This window comes from Amyelois transitella, chromosome 8 (assembly GCF_032362555.1).
Source record: "Amyelois transitella isolate CPQ chromosome 8, ilAmyTran1.1, whole genome shotgun sequence".
NCBI lineage: Eukaryota > Metazoa > Arthropoda > Insecta > Lepidoptera > Pyralidae > Amyelois > Amyelois transitella.
This window is the reverse complement of record NC_083511.1, coordinates 10,629,724-10,649,471: the sequence shown is the minus strand read 5'-3', so window position 1 is coordinate 10,649,471 and position 19,748 is coordinate 10,629,724. Positions and strand designations below refer to the sequence as shown.

Below are 19,748 nucleotides of genomic sequence, written 5' to 3'. Positions count from 1 at the left end.
CTTGAAAAGACTGAAAGGCCACGGTCAGCTGTTTGCATAATGATAGAATTGAGATTGAAATAGTGAAGTACCTAAATTGGTGCCGGGAACCACACGGCAAAAATTAACTTTATTCTATCCGAAATAATTAATTATTTGTGGAAAAGGTGACACATTGTGACTTTGGGAAAAACTGAAATCCTCCGGCGAGGACGACAGATGGTGATAACTGACATAAACTTTAGTTTCCCTCATTTTCCATTTTTAAAGATAGCATAGATAAGAAGATAAGTCATATAACTACTATGTGTAAGTATATACAAGTGTAGGTATATATATAATTTTAGTATCGCTGAGTTAGTATCTCGAACTTACTTCGAGTATTAGTAGTAATTTTTCCGGTATACATACATATTTATTTATTTAATGTCCATGAAACACTAAGGTTTTTTTTCATAATTTTTAAACAGGGAGAAAGTGCTTCTTTTGATCAAATCAGCAGATATGCATTCTGACTACGCTTTCACGGTAAAGGAATTAAAGTATCTAGTCTTGTCCTAAAGTGCTGGACAACAATGTGCAATCTCTATAGTCTGATATTTACTCTGAACTCATATCGCCGTTACTTTTTTCATAGACCATAGAAAGCATTAGAGTTGAAATTCCAATAAAATGTTACAAAATTAAGGCGTCATTGCACATGGTACTGCGTTCAATAGAAGTACATAGTCGGGTGTAAAATAACATTTTAAATAAATCTTAGCGATGGGGCGCCATAATAGCTATTACTGCTCTCACAGCGATGACGCACCCTCGAAGCAGAATCAAAATGCTTCAGTCGTGGACACAGGAGTTTGGAGGACGAAATGATTGTGCAAAAATCTTTTATATATAGGCACTTAATTATTATTTTGAATTTTGGTCAGCACTTCGTTCTTAAGAGAATTTCTTTAGAAATAAATGAAACCTTCGTTACTTCTGTAGGTTTAATCTATTTCTAAGTCCAGTGTTCTACCTCCACTCTTCAGGACTTAAATCTGACTCCTAAGAGTGAGTTTCCAAAATAATATTTATCTAATGGTATCATTTGATCATGAGTCAATCAATAAGTCGACCAGACCAAGGCAAGCTAAATGCTTAAACTCTTATAACGAAAACAAAGAAGAAGGATCATTCGATTAGCGACGGTAAAATTTGCCCTCAATGACCCAGTCAGAGCCTCTGTAACATCCAAACATTCAGATTTAAAAGCTACATTAACACTGTAACTCGAAAATCCTAATTTAACGAGTCCTTCCAACTCCCCAGCACATCGGTCCACGTTCACAAACGAAGTTACACAGTCAAGTAGCTAACGAGTGGTCCCGTGTACTACGTTCATTTCATAGCACGTAACAGACGTGGGATGTAACTCGCGTAACGCGGTTACCGACGCCCGCATGCTAATGCCGTGGAAAAAGGCAAAGAAATTAAAAAAAAAGCATCCGTGGCGCCCATCGTTTGGAACGTGAGGATTTTAAATTTGGAATTTTTGATGGTTAGTTTAGCATGTCCTTTTGGTTTACGGCTAACGCTCATAGACCCGGCTGTCTTTCCTCTAAGTAGGTAGGTGTGTGTCTAATTAGCGTTTTTTTTTTTTACTTAAGTAAAGTTTATCTAGTAAACATTAGCGTTTCTTTACCTAAGTGACATAACCGCATATACCTAAGAATCTCCGAAGACTTCGAACTTGTGTAGAACAAAGTGCATAGCTATTTATTTAGTAACGTACTTTTTATTATTATTATTATTTCTCGTACTACTACGGGTGGCAGTGTAATGTAAGTTACAATTGTCATAAAACAAATGTTTACTGAATAAAAATTTCATTATCTTGTGCAGTTTTAACTATGTTTGAACCGTTGAAATCTAAATTCGAATTTAAACTGACCGCTGTACGCTGTAGGTACTAACGTTTCTTCATTAGAAAAAAAAAAACAAATTTTTAAAAGAAAAAAGAACGTGCCAGCGTCAACAAATCTAAGGGCGACGACAGACGGGGTCCCCTGGGTGCGTAATTACTACTCCTCTCACGCGCCCGCCCCGCCGTACATTTACATGACAATCTGTTATGTAGTGTATTACACAATGTGCCAACTCCCGCTGACAAGCGAGACAAGATTTTGGCGGGAATAGAATGACTATAGAATCGATACAATTCGATTACACAATTGTGTACTCGCAAAGCAACTGATGCGTAAGAATTAGCGTTGCGTTATTCATTTACTTACGTTAAGTATGTGGTCAATTAATATACTAAAATTTGGAGTCCAGATGTTTACCACGATCCAGAAGCAGGTTAATAAGTATTCAGTAGTCGTAGGAAGTAAGAGATAGTATGTATCTAAAGGTCTCTTTCTTCAGGCTTTTAGTGACTAATCCACTGAAAAGGAGCCCGGGGTACCTATGACCATGGATTGGGTGCATAAGTCAGGTTTTTATACAAACCGACCCCCATCTGACCTCCGCAACCTTTGCAGGTGAACCTGACCTATAATTGATCGATCATGGTTACAATCCAGTTGCCTGAATGTGTAGGTTTCCTCACGATGTTTTTCCTCACCGTAAGAGCATCGATTAGTATGTAAACTAATGTACATAATTGTCAGACCCAATGGTTGACTGGTAGATAATGCTTCCAGCATTAAGTCCGCCAATTGTGCTACACATTTGTATTTTGTGCAATGAAGTTTAAATAAATAAACTTTGAAAATAGTCATGGGAGGGCCGAGGTGGGATTCCAACCTGTGCCTTTATGCGCATCACGCATTTTAACCGGACACCTTACCCGAATCGGTAAGGTGAGTTACTGATTCTACCACAAACGCTCCTATGTATGTAAAGGTATGTATGTAAAATGGACGTGCCTATGCATTCGAGGAAGTACGAGAAGAGGGGTAGATATGTAGATACATTTTATGTAGGAACGAGCGGATTGAGATATGTCACGTTCCGTGTCAAGTAAGCATTTGATAAAAATAGGGGTTTAGCAGACATCCGCCTTTGGCGAAAGCTTATATAGAAGATTTATGTGCCCCCGACTGTTCATTTAGGCAACTGTAATAAATAGATAAGTATAACATATAATCACGTCTATATCCCTTGCGGGGTAGACAGAGCCAACAGTCTTCAAAACTGAAAGGCCACATTCAGCTGTTTGGCTTAGTGATAGAATTGAGATCCAAATAGTGACAGGTAGCTAACTCATTGCCTTAAAGAAGAATAAAGAAGTATATAAGCTTAGTTCTCTTGAACGACATTCATGGGAAAGAGATTGAGTGGTACTATTCCTTTTTCTATTAGTGCCAGCAACCACTCGACACGTAGAAATAATAACATCACAAAATACAAGCAGACATTGTTATGGTACCTACCTCGTCTAATCTATATTACTCGTAGATATTGCATATATGGTTTATAATTACTTTAAAAATCTTAAGAAATCTTCACACGAAACCTTTGATAAGATTTTTTACTGTTTATTTGAGTGGTTTGTGCAAAACTCGATCAAAAACCACATCGATTCCATTAAAATCTTGAAATAACATTTGTTATTAATAAAGACGAGGATCGAGGGTTTATTTAAAAACAAATTAAAGCCAGCGAGTGACGGTGGCACTCAGAATCGAAGTGCATAATGATCGGTGATGACAAACTGAGGAACGCCAGTCATCGCGGATAACGATGGGTGGTGGTGACGGCCCTACCGACTTTGTAGAGGGCAGCGAGCTTTGGGGGCTCCCTTGGATATACTGATCTACATTGATTTATTGTTTTACATTTCTTTAGGCACTGAAATGAAGGTAGACAATTTTGATAGGTATTTCCTTGTGTCTTTTCGTTGAATAATCCATTTAAAATTGAAAAAGCATAATGTAATACACATTTCATAATGAGTTACTTTTGCTATTGACCGCATTACGAGTATAAGTTATTTTGAAATGGAATTTTTAATGAAAAAACGTATCAAGATATTTTACTACCCACATAAAGAAATGAACTGTACCCGTAAAAGTCCCCCACAAATCAGAGCCATGCCTGTGCTGGCAAATGAGCAACAGTATCAATCCATATAAAATGTACGAACCGCTTTGATGAACCGATATTTTTTAGATTCCAGACGAAACATTTATTCGTCCGTGCAAAGCCTTTTATCAGTAAAATATGCGGATAGGTATCTAGGTTCTATATCCTATTGTACTTTCAGTGCGAGGAGAAGGTATATCATTTTAAAATATAAATCACAATTGCACACCAAATAAGTAAATTAAAATCATTTTTTGTGACTATTGTCTCACATGGGGCGTCAATGTTTTGCCCCGGGTTCAGATTCATCGTAGATCCGGAACCAAAATGTCTTTTACCTCACATCAAACGCAGTAACGTTTAAATCTGTTCATGTATTCACCGATCAAGGACTTTAAATTGATTTTGAATTTGATATTGTTTGTTTGTGGGCTTTGCGCTTTATGCGATGAGAGCGCCTTAGCGAATTGTAAGAGCAAAGAATCAATACTGCGTTTCTCGTTTTGTTACAGGCGAGTATGAGTATGCGTTTGTATTAAAAGTATTATGCGCGATGAGTTGCAATTGCAATTTAATTTCTTGGTAGTGTAAAGGAAAGTAGATATGAGAAATATTCCTGTGGCATGGACAAAGGATTGGAGGTGAACGTTCGCTAAGATTATAGACGTTAGATCTAATTGACGTGAATAACACCAGGATTAACTATACTTACTACTAAATTAACATTGTTACGTAATCTAAAACCAATGTATTGAATGAATTGAAAATGCAGAGAACCCAAAATCAGAATAATAGGTACTCAAAGTTCTTACCAAACGTTTCGATTTCTAAGATACATACATACACAGGTACATATGGTCACGTCTATATCCCTTGTGGGGTAGACAGAGCCAACAGTCTTGAAAAGACTGAATGGCCACGTTCAGCTATTTCTAAGATATATACATATATATTAATATAGATAACTAGCTGTCCCGGCAAACGTTGTTTTGCCATATAAATATTTTTTAAGTAATTGCCAGTTTAAAACAAAATTGTTAAGAGTGGACAACCCTTATCACTAAGGGGTATGAAAAAAAATGTTGGCCGATTCTCAGACCTACTCAATATGCTCAAGCCATTTCGGAAACGAAGATTGTGACACGAGAATTTTATATATATGATTATAATAAAAAAAAATATAAATTTATTCGTTTACGAAGGTCTACTGCGTCCCAAAACACCTGTCTTCCAACTCACTTGAAGCTGTGATTCGTCGAGTGCACTGTATACTTAACATAACCAAAATATACCCATTGGAATAGGATTATTAGTCTTATATTAATACGGTTTTTATGACTTACTAGAGGCCGCCCGCGACTTCGTCCGTGTGATATCGATCCCGCGAGAACTCCGGGATAAAAAGTAGCCTATGTGCATACCAAATTTCATCGTGATCGGTTCAGTAGTTTTTACGTGAAAGAGTAACAAACATCCATCGTGACATACCCACAAACTTTCGCATTTATAATATTAGTAGGATTCTTAAGTGTCGGTAATCACACCCGCATTTCTTATTAATGAGTATATTGACAGTTAATTGACACTGACAATTACTTGTTATCAGCTCACCCTCACTCGCTATAGAAGTCGATAAAATTGATAAGGAAGTAGCCGTCTCGTAGGCGATAAATATCGTAATTATCTTCATTTTGTTTAAGACCTTTGAGCTGGGAGCACGTTGCTCGTTATATCTTTAATGTAATATTTAATATGTATTGAAAATAACGCGACTAGGATTTATGGAACTTCTATACCTAATTCTATAATAATGGGTGTGAAAACACCAAAAGTTCTGCATTTAGTGTCGGGATGGGAGGCGGCCGAGTTAGTGTTCAAATGTATATTTGTCGGTTTGTGGCAACTAATTCAGATTACAGTGAAAAGGTTATGGAAAGGGCACAGAAGAAAATCTTTGAAGAATCCGCCGTCAGTGGAGTTAACTGTAGATTCGTCTGTAGGGACCCACTGTTATATCAAAGTCTTGGTAAGTTTTATATACTTTGTATTCTTCTTTTAGGCGATGGGCTAGCAGCCTGTCACTATTTGAAACTCAATTCTAACATTAAGCCTAGCAGCTGAACGTGGCTTATCAGTCTTTCAAGACTGCCGACTCTGTCTACCCCGCAAGGGATATAGACGTGATTATATAAATGAACGGTAAGTTCTTTTAATGTATAAATTAAAATTAAAGTTTAACTAATTACTAAGGAGTGTTAAAAGTTTAACTATCTTATCTATTAGCCAAACAGTAACAAGTTGTCAAAACTGCATTGCACCATTTGGATTTTCAAGCCAAGCGAAGCGCAAGGGCATTACCTTGATGGTGACCAATTATAACAGCTATTTAAGTTTGTCGTAAACTATAGCCGAACTACAAATGAATGACATACGTACATATAACCACGTCTTATTCCCTCACCGGTTAGACAGAGCCAACAATCATGAAAGACAAAGTGAAAAATTTATATACTGAGTATAAACGGTTTGAATTATCCCCAATGTGAAAGTAGGTGAATTCAAAACTGTGTGATGATATCTTTTAACAAAACATTTGTATTAAATGTTAAATTTGTTTCACCCGGTCTCTGCCTATCCCTCCATAAAAAGTCAAAATGTAAGATATATTTATTGTTCGCTATTAGAAATTTACATTAGGTATACGAGTAGGTATGTAGTCTCAGTTCCATGATTAAACAAAACAGTTGAACGTGGCTTTTCGGTCATTTCAACACTGTTGGCTCTGCCTACCCTGTAGGGGACGGAGACGTAATTGTATGTATATACGGAAATATACTAGTATTTAGTTATTAACGTAATTGTATGTATGTATGGAAATATATTCGTATTAAGTTCTTATTTTCAATTTTGTTTCAGGGTGTAAAATACCATTACGTCGAGAGCGGACCAAAATCTGGCAAGAAATTGCTCATACTCGGAGATGCTCCTGACAAGGGCAACCTATGGGGCCCCACCTGGTCCCGGGTGGTCAGAAGGCTGACCGAGAACGGGTACCACGTGGTCACCCTGGATCTGAGGGGGAACGGGGGGAGCGAAGGCGGAAACCGGAGGGCGCTGTCCCCTCCCAGGGTGGTTGAGGAGTTGGCTACGCTGATGGTAGCTTTGGGAGTCTCAAAAGACCAGCCGGCGGTCGTGATCGGCTTTGGGATCGGTGGTATGCTTACCTGGTGAGTAATGAAACATGTTCATGACAATTTGCCGTGTGGTTCCCGGCACCAAAAAGAATAGGACCACTCCATCTTGTTCCCATGGATGTCGTAAAAGGCGACAAAGGATAGGCTTATAAACTTGGAATTCTTCTTTTAGGCGATGGGCTAGCAACACGTCACTATTTGAATCTCAATTCTATCATTAAGCCAAACAGCTGAACGTGGCCTATCAGTATTTTCAAGACTATTGACTCTGTCTACCCTGTAAGGGATAAAGACGTGATCATATGTATGTATGTATGTATGTATGTTCATACCAATTTAACCTACATGCTGGATGGTACAGTCGCCAGTAGACACACTTGGCCGTTATGTGATTTTAGTTTATCATCGTTTACTTTGTTGACGACTGTAGGAAGTACTGGGTGGCATTGAAGCCAGCATTTTCTTGGGCAAGATTTTTTGGACAAGTTTGGCTTTGTTTAACTTTTCAATTAAGTCCGTAGCGACTTCGGGCTTTCATTATACGGGTGAGGATGTCATTGGGATTCGCCAACGCTAATTTAGCGGCACCTACAAAAAAATAATTAATCAATTCTATCATTAAGCCAAATAGCTGAACGTGGCCATTCAGTCTTTGGACTGACAACACTGTTGGCTCTGTCTACCCCGCAAGGGATATAGACGTGACCATTGGGTGTGTGTGTACAAAAAAATACGGGTTTTTAGCAAATCCCACGGAAACTGTAGCTTTTAACGGGATGGAATGTACCCTATATCATTCTCCAGACTCTTAATCAAATATACGCAAAATTTTTAGAAGCTTGCTTCAGTTGATAACGCGTTAAGAGGAAACAAACAAACAAACTTACTTTCGCATTAATAATATTACTTAGTTGGGATAAAAACACCCATTACCTACTGGCAAGACATTAAACACAACTTTAGAAGCTTTGACGTCACAGACACACAGAAATACACACACGCCCCTCTTTTGTTTACAGTTTACCAACGATAATATTTTTTATTGATTATACCTATTATAATAGGTATAATCATGCAACGGGTAAAAAAAAGTAATAATTTAAATATTGATAATGTGATTTCGATTAAAAAAACATATCATTATGAAACAAAGCTGATGTTAATTGACTTTGGAAACATTTCCACTAAAAATTTATCGCTCTCACTAAAATACTTACATTCATTTTTGTACGTGAAATATACATATTTACATACATATAGTCACGTCTGTATCGCTTACGGAGTAGACAGAGCCAATAGTCTTGAATAAACTGAAAAGCCACGTTCGGAATCCCAAGTATATAAGCATATCCTAGTCATATCTTAGTGGCCTTTTACGATATCCATTGGTCCATCTATATTGGTGCCGGGAACCACACGGCATTGCCGGGAACCACACGGTACTGAAGCGAAAGATGTTGCAAATATCATGGCAATTGGAAAGATGTGATTTTATGTATGTATGTATGTTCCATCATTTAGCCATAGCGATAGCCATATAGCCGAACGTGTCATATATATATATAATCATGTCTTTGTGGATATACACCCTAGCGGGGTAGACAGAGCCAACAGTAATCAAAAGGCTGAAAGGCCACGTTCAGCCGTTTGGCTTAATGATAGAATTGAGATTCAAATAGTGACAGGTTGCTAGGGCGTCGCCTAAAAGAAGAATCCCGATTTTATTAGCCATTCCCTTGATTGGACGTTACAAACATAGGTATACTTAAAGAAAATTGAGACCAAACGTGTACTGTAATTAACCAAAGGTCATCAATATCTGTACAAGATAAAGCACCGATATTCTGATCCTTGAATCAAAAATATATGAAACATCCTATTCTTATCATTTATAACGATTAATAATGATTTTTGTTACTCGATGTTTACTCATTACTTGTACGATTTCAAATGATTGCGATATATATAACATGTTTATAATATTTGTTACACGTTAGCGCCAACAGATACTTACACGAGGACGAAGTCGCGGACAAAAGCTTCAACCACTTAGAAAAAATTCCGATATTTTCACAAAAACAGTTTTCTATTTTTTAGTCCTTAGAAAGGTATGATGAATTCAATGTCACATAAGACGGGGTTCGAACCTTGAACTTCAGGCGGACAACACCAAGAGGCGCTTTATCCTTTAGTCGCCCTTACTACGCGACTACAAATAGTCTCACTACTCTACAGCTCTTTACAAACATAATGCTTCAATTTCATAAAATTAATATAGACCTTATATCATTAAGCCAATCTTTCCCATGGATGTCGTAAAAGAGATATGCTTACAAACTTGGGATTCTTCTTTTAGGCGACAGGCTAGCAACCTGTCACTTTTTGAATCTCAATTCTATCATAAAGCCAAACAGCTGTACGTGACCATTCAGTCTTGAAAACTGTTGGCTCTGCCTGCCTGGGATATAGACGTAATTATATGTTATACTTATCTATTTATTACAGTTGCCTAAAGGTATAGTCGGGGACACATAAATCTTCTTTATAAGAGAGCAAGGGATATAGACGTGATTATTAGTAGTATAGAATAAGAGTGAAAGGAACTAGAAAGGTAGGACTTGGGAAGCCAGGATCATTGTGTTCTGAAATATCTTGGTGAGCAGCATGCGGAGACCTGGAATGGAAAATATTAAATTGTTACAAATAATCTAAATATATAAAGTAAATTTTAAGCCTTTAGGTGCTACACACCTGCCTGACCATCATGAAAGTTAAAAATTGATGAAAGTGCTTTTACCTTTAGTCATCGTTTGGGAAATACAATTGAAAAAGTTAGTCCTACTCGTAATGTTCGTTCTATAGACTTGTAGGGTAATTAAGAGTAAAAGAGTGTTACTTCCCTATGAGCAGAATGTGGCATGGGCAAACACACACACTGCACTTTGAGAAGTGTTATTATGGCGCCGTTTTGGTGAACATAGCTGTATGTGACTAACTATGTCTTCATCTTGGCGCTCACCTTCATTACAGTGTTTAAAATGGAAATAAGACTTAAAACTTCAGTTGTAAATGGAAGATAATATATTTTTTTTCAAATCTTTACCTTATCCCTTAATTTGTGGTTTCTTGGCTTTTTGGAAGTAAGGGCACTCTGCTTCTCCAAGGAGTGGAATTTAAAAGCTAAATGAGTACGCGTGAGAAGCCTCCAGCTCAGGCTTTATCATCTACATATATATAATATATATGTAGATGATAATTAATAGGCGAAAGTTCAGGTCCAAAGTGCCCTAAACTGACGAGCTTTCATGAAGAGAGTTATGAATGTGGATGAAGCGAAAGAAGTCTGCAAGGAAGCAAATGGAAAAACGTAGTCTCTGCTTATGCGGTAGTCCGCTTGTCTGTGACACCGGAGGTCCCGGGTTCAAATCCCGGCCAGTAAATAATGAGAAACGAACATCATCAAATGTCTGAATCACCTCGAATCACCCCATATCGATAAATCGATAAGCCATAGACAAAAAAACACATCCTATTATTATCGATAACTTTCAGAGACAAAGTACGCGTCTAGCACGTTGACTGATAACATTTTGTAATTAATTACAATTGCATAATAAGATATCGATTAAATTATATATGGGTGCCTACGATATAATTATCTATTGACATTTTTACGATCATGTGTTATTTTACATTCATATTGTCACGTCTATATCCCTTGCGGGGTAGACAGAACCAACAGTCCGGAAGAAACTGACAGGCCACGTTCAGCTATTAAGCTTTATGATTGAATTGAAATTCAAATAGGGACAGGTTGCTAGCCCATCGCCTAAAATAAGAATCACAAGTTTGTAAGCCTATCCCTTAGTCGCCTTTTACGACATCCATGGGAAAGAAATGGAGTGGTCTTATTCTTTTTGTATTGGTGCCGGGAACCACACGGCACGTACCCTTGTGTAGTGCAGTATTTAGTAAGAACCGATGCGTAGTAACATTGTAACGCAAAATATATAATCTCATCGTACAAGCTTATCACAAAATGTTTACTGCCAAAAGAATAATAAACTATATATATAATATAATGCACTGAGATTAATTAATTATCTTGAGTGTTTAAAAAATATTTGGACATGTCAAAGTGCATCGCAATTATTTAATTAAAAGATTAGGGTTTCAATTTTTTTTATTTAATATTTTACTATACACGTAAGTAGTTTCTTTAAATAAATTGCATCATTATTACTGTTTTAAGAAATATTGCGAATCACTTGCAAGTTATAATACCAGATTCTTACCAAATCTCTTATTAATTTAGGAAGGTACACTTTCTGTAAAATTACAAAAAGATTCTTGCATATATTGGAATTGACAGAATACCATTTATTGCACATAAAATTATATTAATTTTATCCTAAGCTTATGTACAAAAGGCGGCCTTGCCTTGAAGAAATCGCATACATACATAAAATCACCCCTCTTTCCCGGAGGCGTAGGCAGAGACTACCTCATTCCATTTGCTACGATCTCTGCATACTTCCTTCGCTTCATCCACATTCATAACTCGCAAGCTCGGCGGTTTCGGGTACTCTTGAATCAAGTAACTATTTGGTACCTACTATTAAAATTATAGTCGTATAAGAATACATTACAGATTTTAATTAATTATTACGAGTATTATATGATTTATGAATTTATACCTTACATACATACTTGCATACATAAAATCACGTCTATATCGTTTGCGGTGTAGACAGAGCCAACAGTCCTGAAAAGACTGAATGGCCACGTTCAGCTATTTGGCTTAATGACAGAATTGAGATTCAAATAGTGACAGGTTGCTAGCCCATCGCCTAAAAAATAATCCCAAGTTTGTAAGCCTATCCCTTACCTGTACCCTAAATAAATAAATAAATTAATAGGATTACCCATTCTCGGGTTAGTAGTCGATTGGCACGAAAATTTTCGCACGGAAGTATTTAAATTGCGTGCGAATCCACCCCTTCAATAATTAGTAGGTAGTATGCGATTCGCACACACCTATATTTTATCGAAAAATTTCAATAAAAAGTACACTACACAAGTGCATACTACACACACAACCATGGCTCACCCGCATTCGTGAGATAAAACAACTTGTAGTAGTAACTAACTACTACTAGGTGTTCGTGCGAATAATTTTCGTGCCAATCTACTACTAACTCGGATTCTCGTTATGTTCCAGGTACAGGGTGAGCCATGGTTGTGTGTGTAATATGCACTTGTGTAGTGTACTTTTTCTTGAAACTTTTCGATAAAATATAAGTGTGTGCGAATCGCATACTACTAATTCTTGAAGGGGTCGATTCGCACGCAATTTAAATACTTCCGTGCGAATTGCCTACTAAAAAAATATTTTTATTTATTTATTTATTTATGTACACAAAATTATATACAGAAGAATTTATAACAGTAATAGGTACTAGTACAAAGGTGCTACTTATTTCAAAAGAAATCTCTTCCAGTAGACTCATGAGAGGAGAGATTAATTTTGGAGCGGTATTTTTAGCGGTATTTTTATTGAAAGGGGACGATTTGCACGATCGTGCGAATAATTATCGTGCCAATCGACTACTAACCTGGTATTCTCGCCATGTTCCAGGTACCTATCGCACTGCTACGGCGTATTTATCAGTAAGCTGATAGTGGTGGGCGCCCCTCACCCCAACCTGTATTGGCAGAGTCCACCGGCTGCCTTCTGCAAGAGTGCTTTGCATTTTATACAGGTAATATTTTATTGTACATACATACATATAATCACGTCTATATCCCTTGCGGGGTAGACAGAGCCTACAGTCTTGTAAAGACTGATAGGCCACGTTCAGCTATTTGGCTTTAAGATAGGATAGAGATTCAAATAGTGACAGGTTGCTAGCCCATCGCCTAAAAGAAGAATCCCGAGTTTGTAAGCCTACCCCTTAGTCGGCTTTTATGACATCCATGGGAAAGAGATGGAGTGGTCCTATTCTTTTTTGTATTGGTACCGGGAGCCACACGGCACTTTATTGTATCTCATGGAATTTCACTATATTAAAGATGTGAAAGGAAAACGGCCGCCGTGTGGTTCCCGGCACTATTAGAAAAAAGAATAGGACCACTCCATCCAGCTTTCCCATGGTTTTTGTAAAAGGCGATTACGGGATAGGCTTATAAATTTGGGCCTTTTCTTTTAGGCGACGGGCTAGCAACCTGCACTATTTGAATCTCAATTCTATCATTAAACCAAACAGCTAAATGTGACCCATCAGTCTTTTCGAGACTGTTGGCTCTGTCTACCCCGCAAGGGATATAGACGTGACCATATGTATGTATGTATATCGAACAAAAGAAAAATACCGTTATCACATGAAAGTGCAAAGTTTCCAAGCAAATAAATCATTATCAATTAGCGTTCATTTAATTGTTGTCACATTATTTTATTGCTCATTACTTTTCTTATGTAAATTATTGCCAGGATCATGTGCCTGATGATATTGCACCCATTGCGTTATAAATTGAAATGAATCTGGCAAAAGACTTGTTAATTAAGACTATTGATATGATGATTTATGCGTTGCGATTCGTGCTTTGATATAATTACATATATTTATATTTCTTGTTTCATGAGAAAAGGGTAAATATATCTGGAACAGTTGCATTGAACTTCGTACGAAATGTCACACATAGGAAGTAACTTTGTCCCTTACACGGGGTAGACAGAAAAACCGCACTTAGCTGTATGGTTAAGGTGACCATACGTCCCGCCGATTGTCCCGCTTTCAGGCTGTCTATCCCGCTGTCCCCAGTGAGAGCAAAAATGTCCCGCTTTTACAAACAAAGCAAGTTTTTATACTTATTTTATATCAACATTGCACTCAAATCTCGCTGACGAGAACAGTCAGTCAAAAATACTAAATGTACAGACAAAATATTTTTACTGTTTTATTATATGTATAGATAATTATTTATGACAAACTTATATATTAAGTACCTATATAGTATATTTTTTATTTACTTATATACAAAATTCCGTAAGTGTCCCGCTCTGACGCAAAAAAGAAATGGTCCCATTATGTATGGCTCAAAGATGAATTGAGATTCAAATATTGACAGCCGGCCTTAAAGAAGAATCCCAAGCCTTTCCTTTGACTGGCTTTTACAATCTGCATGGGAAGAAACAGCTGACACACACACTATGGTTTTATTCGCTTCTAAACAAGCATGGAAACTTGCATTGGATGAATATGCGCCTTTTCCCTTAGTCGCCTTTAATCCATGTAATTTTCATCACTCAGATTATATACATGCATACATTTAATATCGTCTATATCCCTTGCGGGGTAGACAGAGCCAACAGTCTTGAAAAGACTGATAAACCATGTTCAGCTATTTGGCTTAGGTAATGCTAGAATTGAAATTCAAATAGTGATCGGTTGCTAGCCCATCGCCTAAAAGAAAAATCCCAAGTTTATAAGCCTATCCCTTAGTCGCATTTTACGACACCCTTAGTCGCCTTTTACGACATCCATGGGAAAGAGATGGAGTTGCCCTATTCTTTTTTGCTTTTGGTGCCGGGAACCACACGGTGACTGAGGACGGTACTGAGTGACTGACAACGCGCAGCCAAAACGGTCTGGAATGATAACTATCTAGTGTCATTTAAATAATAAAAATACGACGGCCTCTGTGGCGCAGCGGTAGTGCGCTTGTCTGTGTCACCGGAGGTCCCGGGTTCGAATCCCGGCCAGGGCATGATGAGAAACGAACTTTCCCTGATTGGCCTGGGTCTTGTATGTTTATCTATATAAGTATTTATTATAAAATATAGTATCGTTGAGTTAGTATCTCGTAACACAAGTCTCGAACTTACTTCGAGGCTAACTCAATCTGTGTAATTTGTCCCGTATAATACATACATACATAAAATCCGGAGGGGTAGGCAGAGACTACCTCTTTCCACTTGCCACGATCTCTGCATACTTCATTCGCTTCATCCACATTCATAACTCGCAAACTCGGCGGTTTCGGGTATTTTTCACCTTTACTTTTTCCCGTATAATATTTATATTTATTTAAATGTCCTGTTATCAGTGGCCACATTTCCCGGAGAAATGGCTGGCCGAAGGAGAACTGCAAGGCAGCGATAACAAGCGGTGGTCCAGCTCGCGAGCTTGCGACTGGGAAGGCGCCCTCAATTATGTGAGAGGTTAGTATATACAAGATTTTTTTTCATTCATTTTATTCGTTTCGCAAACAGATTTTTATTTGCAAATTTTTAATGGATTTGCATAAATACCTTGCGGGGTAGACAGAGCCAACAGTCTTGAAAAGACTGATAGGCCACGCTCAGCTGTTTGGCTAAATGATATTATTGAAATTCAAATAGTGACAGGTTGCTAGCCAATCGCTTACAACAAGAATGCGAAGTTAATAAGCTACTTATTAGTTATTATTACTACAAAGTTTCATAAAAATGCGTTCAGTAGTTTTTGCGTGAAAGAGTAGGAAGATAAAACAAAGATACTGCGAGTACTTAATAGGACTTTGGCCAATTGATACCATACGTGCAAAGGTAAACCATAATTTAGATAACACACACCCAAAAATAAAATAAAAAAATTGATCTTTACACCGTTGCCGTGTGGTTCCCATCACCAATAAAAACACAGAATAGGAGCACTCCATCTCGTTCCCATGGATGTCGTAAAAGGCGACTAAGGGATAAGCTTATAAACTTGGGATTGATAGACGATGCGCTATAATTGAATCTCAACTCTATCAGTAAGCCAAACAGCTGAACGTGGCCTATCAGTCTTTTCAAGACTGTTGACTCTGTCTACCCCGCAAGGTATATAGACGTGATTATATGTAAGTATTTATTTATGATCTTAACACTTACCAACTCGCCCAATCTAACCTTCACCTTATTCTCCTCCCCCCTGGCGGTAATAAGGTATCATCATCCTAACCTCTCAGGAAAAAAGTGTCGGGTAGGTACATCTTTTGACCATGACACATGAGTCGCTCGAAGACCATGGATCATTGTGATATGATACCAAACATCCAAGATAAAATAAAGGTACCTACGTTACATTCGCGTGTGGTCTAGCAACCCGCACTATTTGAATCTCAATTCTAGCCTAGAACTTGGCCTCTCAGATTTTCAGTACTGTTGGCCCTGTCTACCCCCGCAAGACATGACTATACCTATGTATGTACGAGTATATATGCGCGTGCGCGTTCAATGAATAGTATGATCCGCAGTACCTACTTAAATCTTTATAATTTTGCTTCGCTTTGAATAGAATAGAATAGATTTATTTTCTAAATTGGATACAAGGTATCACTTATTGACGTCACATAACTTAAATCTAATTATAACTACTACCGCTTCCAAAGCGCATGTGTAGAAGAAGCGGCGGAACAAACTACACTGCAGCATTTTCATCGGACGTCAATTTACGAATATAGATCTCTTAAATCTAAATCGTGGACGAATGCACATTGTCTACATTAAAAAACATGAATGAATGAATCTTCCACTGATTCCTTAAACTTTCCAGGAGCTGCGTGGTGGCGCATCAAACCTGGTCATCGCATCAGCCCCCCAGCCCTTCTGATAGGGTCCAGAGAGAGCGCCACCCAACTGGTATCCAGTGCCCAGTACTGCGTGACCTCGTCACTCCGGCTGATACCCAAACCTGACCCTTCGGACCCTGAGTTGCCTGCTCTGGTCCTGGATTTCTTAGTTGGTGAGTCTTCCTCATACGTCACCTACCTGGTTTTAGTTTATTTCCGAAGGTCAAGATTACCCTATATCGACGGGCTTGTATAAAGAGTTATGTATAAATTAATTGAGTATGTATAAATTAGGATGACTAAGCAGATATACAAGGAGAGTGCTGAGGGAAAGGTCGGAGTGGGAAGGACTAGACGAACGTATCTTGATCAAATTAAGGACGTCCTGGTCAGGTCGAGAGTACCCGAAACCGCCGAGCTTACATGAAGAGAGTTATGAATGTGGATGAAGCGAAGGAAGTATGCAGAGATCGTGGCAAGTGGAAAGATGTAGTCTCTGTCTACCACTACGGGAAAGAGGCGTGATTATATGTATGTATGTGTATAAATTATTATACCTATACGGAACAAATTACACTGATTGAGTTAGCCTCGAAGTTCGAAACGTGTGTTACGAGATACTAACTCAGCGATACTATATTTTGTAATACTTATATAGATAAACATCAAACACCCAGGCCAATCAGAGAAAGTTCGTTTCTCATTATGCCCTAACCAGGATTCGAACCCTTGACCTCCAGTGTCACAGACAAGCGTATTACCGGTGCGCCACAGAGGCCGTCCATGTATCTATGCAGGGATGGTGGCAAGTAAAAAAGACGTAAGCTATAGCGTGATTTTATGTATATAATTTTACACTGTAGATCGATCCGGAGTAGAAAGTCTGGTAACTACACAAAGTGCCCACGCCTGCCTCGGCCCGAACTTTATTTCAGTTAATTTACTTGTTATTCCATCATCCTCTGAGGCAAGTCAGTTAAAATTATCGATTCACCCGAAAGTTAACCTGTCAACTTACCAAACACGCACGCCTTATAAGTCGCATAAGAGAAAACAACTATAAAAGAATTTTGTCTTTCAGCTGAAGAAAAATGCCCAGACTCCGAACCTCGCGGTCTTGTGGGCCGTATGCTTGGCGCCGTGGCGGGCCGCGGGCGGGAACTCACAGCGAAACTAGTACTTCCCCCTCAAGCGTAGCCGGAAGATACTATACGTATAGGATACTTAGGCAGCTTCAAAAGGATCCTCCTTTTCAGCGTCATTAAGCCTAAAAGACGCGAAATTCCACGCGTGTTACTTTCGCAAGCAAATCCGTGGGATACTATATGTATATATAGCAGCTTTAAACTTAATAAAGGTAATCGTATGTAGAGTAGAACTAATTTATATTGCTTTTTTAGTTGAAGAGGCGACTAAAAATGCAATATAAACATGTGCATCAAGTTTCAAAGGCCAGATGTCAGCTGACTGAAAAAAAATTACCAGATCTTGTCACAGCATGTAAACTATCCAACATGCTGAAGCATGTGAAAAGCATTGAAAGTGAGGATACGCTATCATGATAGAAATAGTCTTTAAAGGTTTAACGAGCGACGTGCATTGTAATTTGGAAAGTAAACTTAGACAAAATAGTTTAAAATAATAATCTAATTTAGCGCATTACATTAAAATTCATTTTTATCTTACAAATTTAACTAGTAACTGTAATTAGGTGTATATAATAATTTCTTTAAAAGTAACTACTTACCAACTTTTAACATTATATAGAAATTAAATTTAGGAATATGTATGTATGTTGATTTTACTACGTAGCTTAATGTTGAAATATTTGTACTTTTCATTTTTTAATTAGGTGACCTTTTTTACTATTAATAATGTATTTCATTTAAATTCTTTATTTTGTTAATATGATTCCATAAAAACACGGTCACAAAGCGCGAAATATTTCACTTGAATTAGACACACTGAATCCTGAATATGTCTCTGTCTCTCACGCTTAATTATCGCTTTAAGTACGAGCGAGATAACTATATATTTGCAAGTGGTAAGAACTAATTGGTCTACAAATTTCGTGTTTTGTGTCCAAAGTTAATACAACAAAAAATCATTACCGCCTCGTTTAGATCCTGTCTTATTATTTTTAATTATTTATTATTTTCAGTTTTAAGTATGGCACTTTACTGACCATAAATAGAATACTTTAATGGTGTATTGAATATAGTATACTCTAATTGTAAACAAACTTTGCAATTAATGTTATAATAGTCTCTCTATGGTCTATAGAGATTTTAACTATTTGTAATAGTGATTCTTTCTCTTTAATTTCTCTTTATAAAACTAACTTCTTTTTTAACTATTTGGTGTAGTTAAGTGGAAAAGGACATAAACTTACATTTCTTCCAAGAATTATAAATGAACTATTGCACTTAACTGTATCTACATGAAATTATAAGTCAATTATGATCAACATTGTATATAGCAGATTAACCAAATGCTTAACTTTTAAACCGAATCGTTTGCCGGCTCTATTGTCTAAAGTCAATGTACATGCTATGTTTAAAATAAAATAGCATTGTTTCTATTATTACAAGCAATAAATCGGCAAACGAATAAAAATAACCTATTCAAATATCGAATAGAGACAAACAAACTGATTGGCGGGTTCATCACATTCGAAATATTTTGATGCGTATTTATTTAACTTCACATTTTTTAATGTATAATTTTTAATTTCATAAAAATATTTATTATAAACTTTATATAGTAATTAATTTCTTAATTTTATATTCGGTTTGTAAATAAAACTGCAATATTTTAGTGCAAACGCTTTTTAATACGCAATATGCCCACAAAAGCTAACTGTTTATAAATTTCGCTATATATTATATACACAAGTCAATATAGTTCTCGAAACTT

At 37.3% G+C, this 19,748-nt stretch overlaps 1 protein-coding gene across 1 annotated transcript; it reads left to right on the top strand.

Annotated features, from left to right (window-relative positions):
- Nucleotides 1-5,714: 5,714 nt before the first annotated feature.
- On the top strand, nucleotides 5,715-19,141 carry LOC106137433 (epoxide hydrolase 4). The gene is made up of 6 exons (XM_013338263.2): nucleotides 5,715-6,070; nucleotides 6,961-7,271; nucleotides 12,877-13,000; nucleotides 15,345-15,459; nucleotides 16,817-17,005; nucleotides 17,914-19,141. The coding sequence occupies exons 1-6, from the start codon at nucleotides 5,855-5,857 to the stop codon at nucleotides 18,027-18,029; spliced, it is 1,071 nt and encodes a 356-aa protein (XP_013193717.2). The 5' UTR covers nucleotides 5,715-5,854; the 3' UTR covers nucleotides 18,030-19,141.
- The last annotated feature ends 607 nt before the right edge of the window (nucleotides 19,142-19,748 follow it).

What these genes read in the sequence shown, in the direction of transcription:
- LOC106137433 (XM_013338263.2), top strand. Translation starts at nt 5,855, where the DNA reads ATGGGTGTGAAAACACCAAAAGTTCTGCATTTAGTGTCGGGATGGGAG. An exon ending in ACTGTTATATCAAAGTCTTG is followed by an intron (nt 6,071 to 6,960) that starts GTAAGTTTTATA and finishes ATTTTGTTTCAG; the next exon opens with GGTGTAAAATACCATTACGT. An exon ending in ATCGGTGGTATGCTTACCTG is followed by an intron (nt 7,272 to 12,876) that starts GTGAGTAATGAA and finishes GCCATGTTCCAG; the next exon opens with GTACCTATCGCACTGCTACG.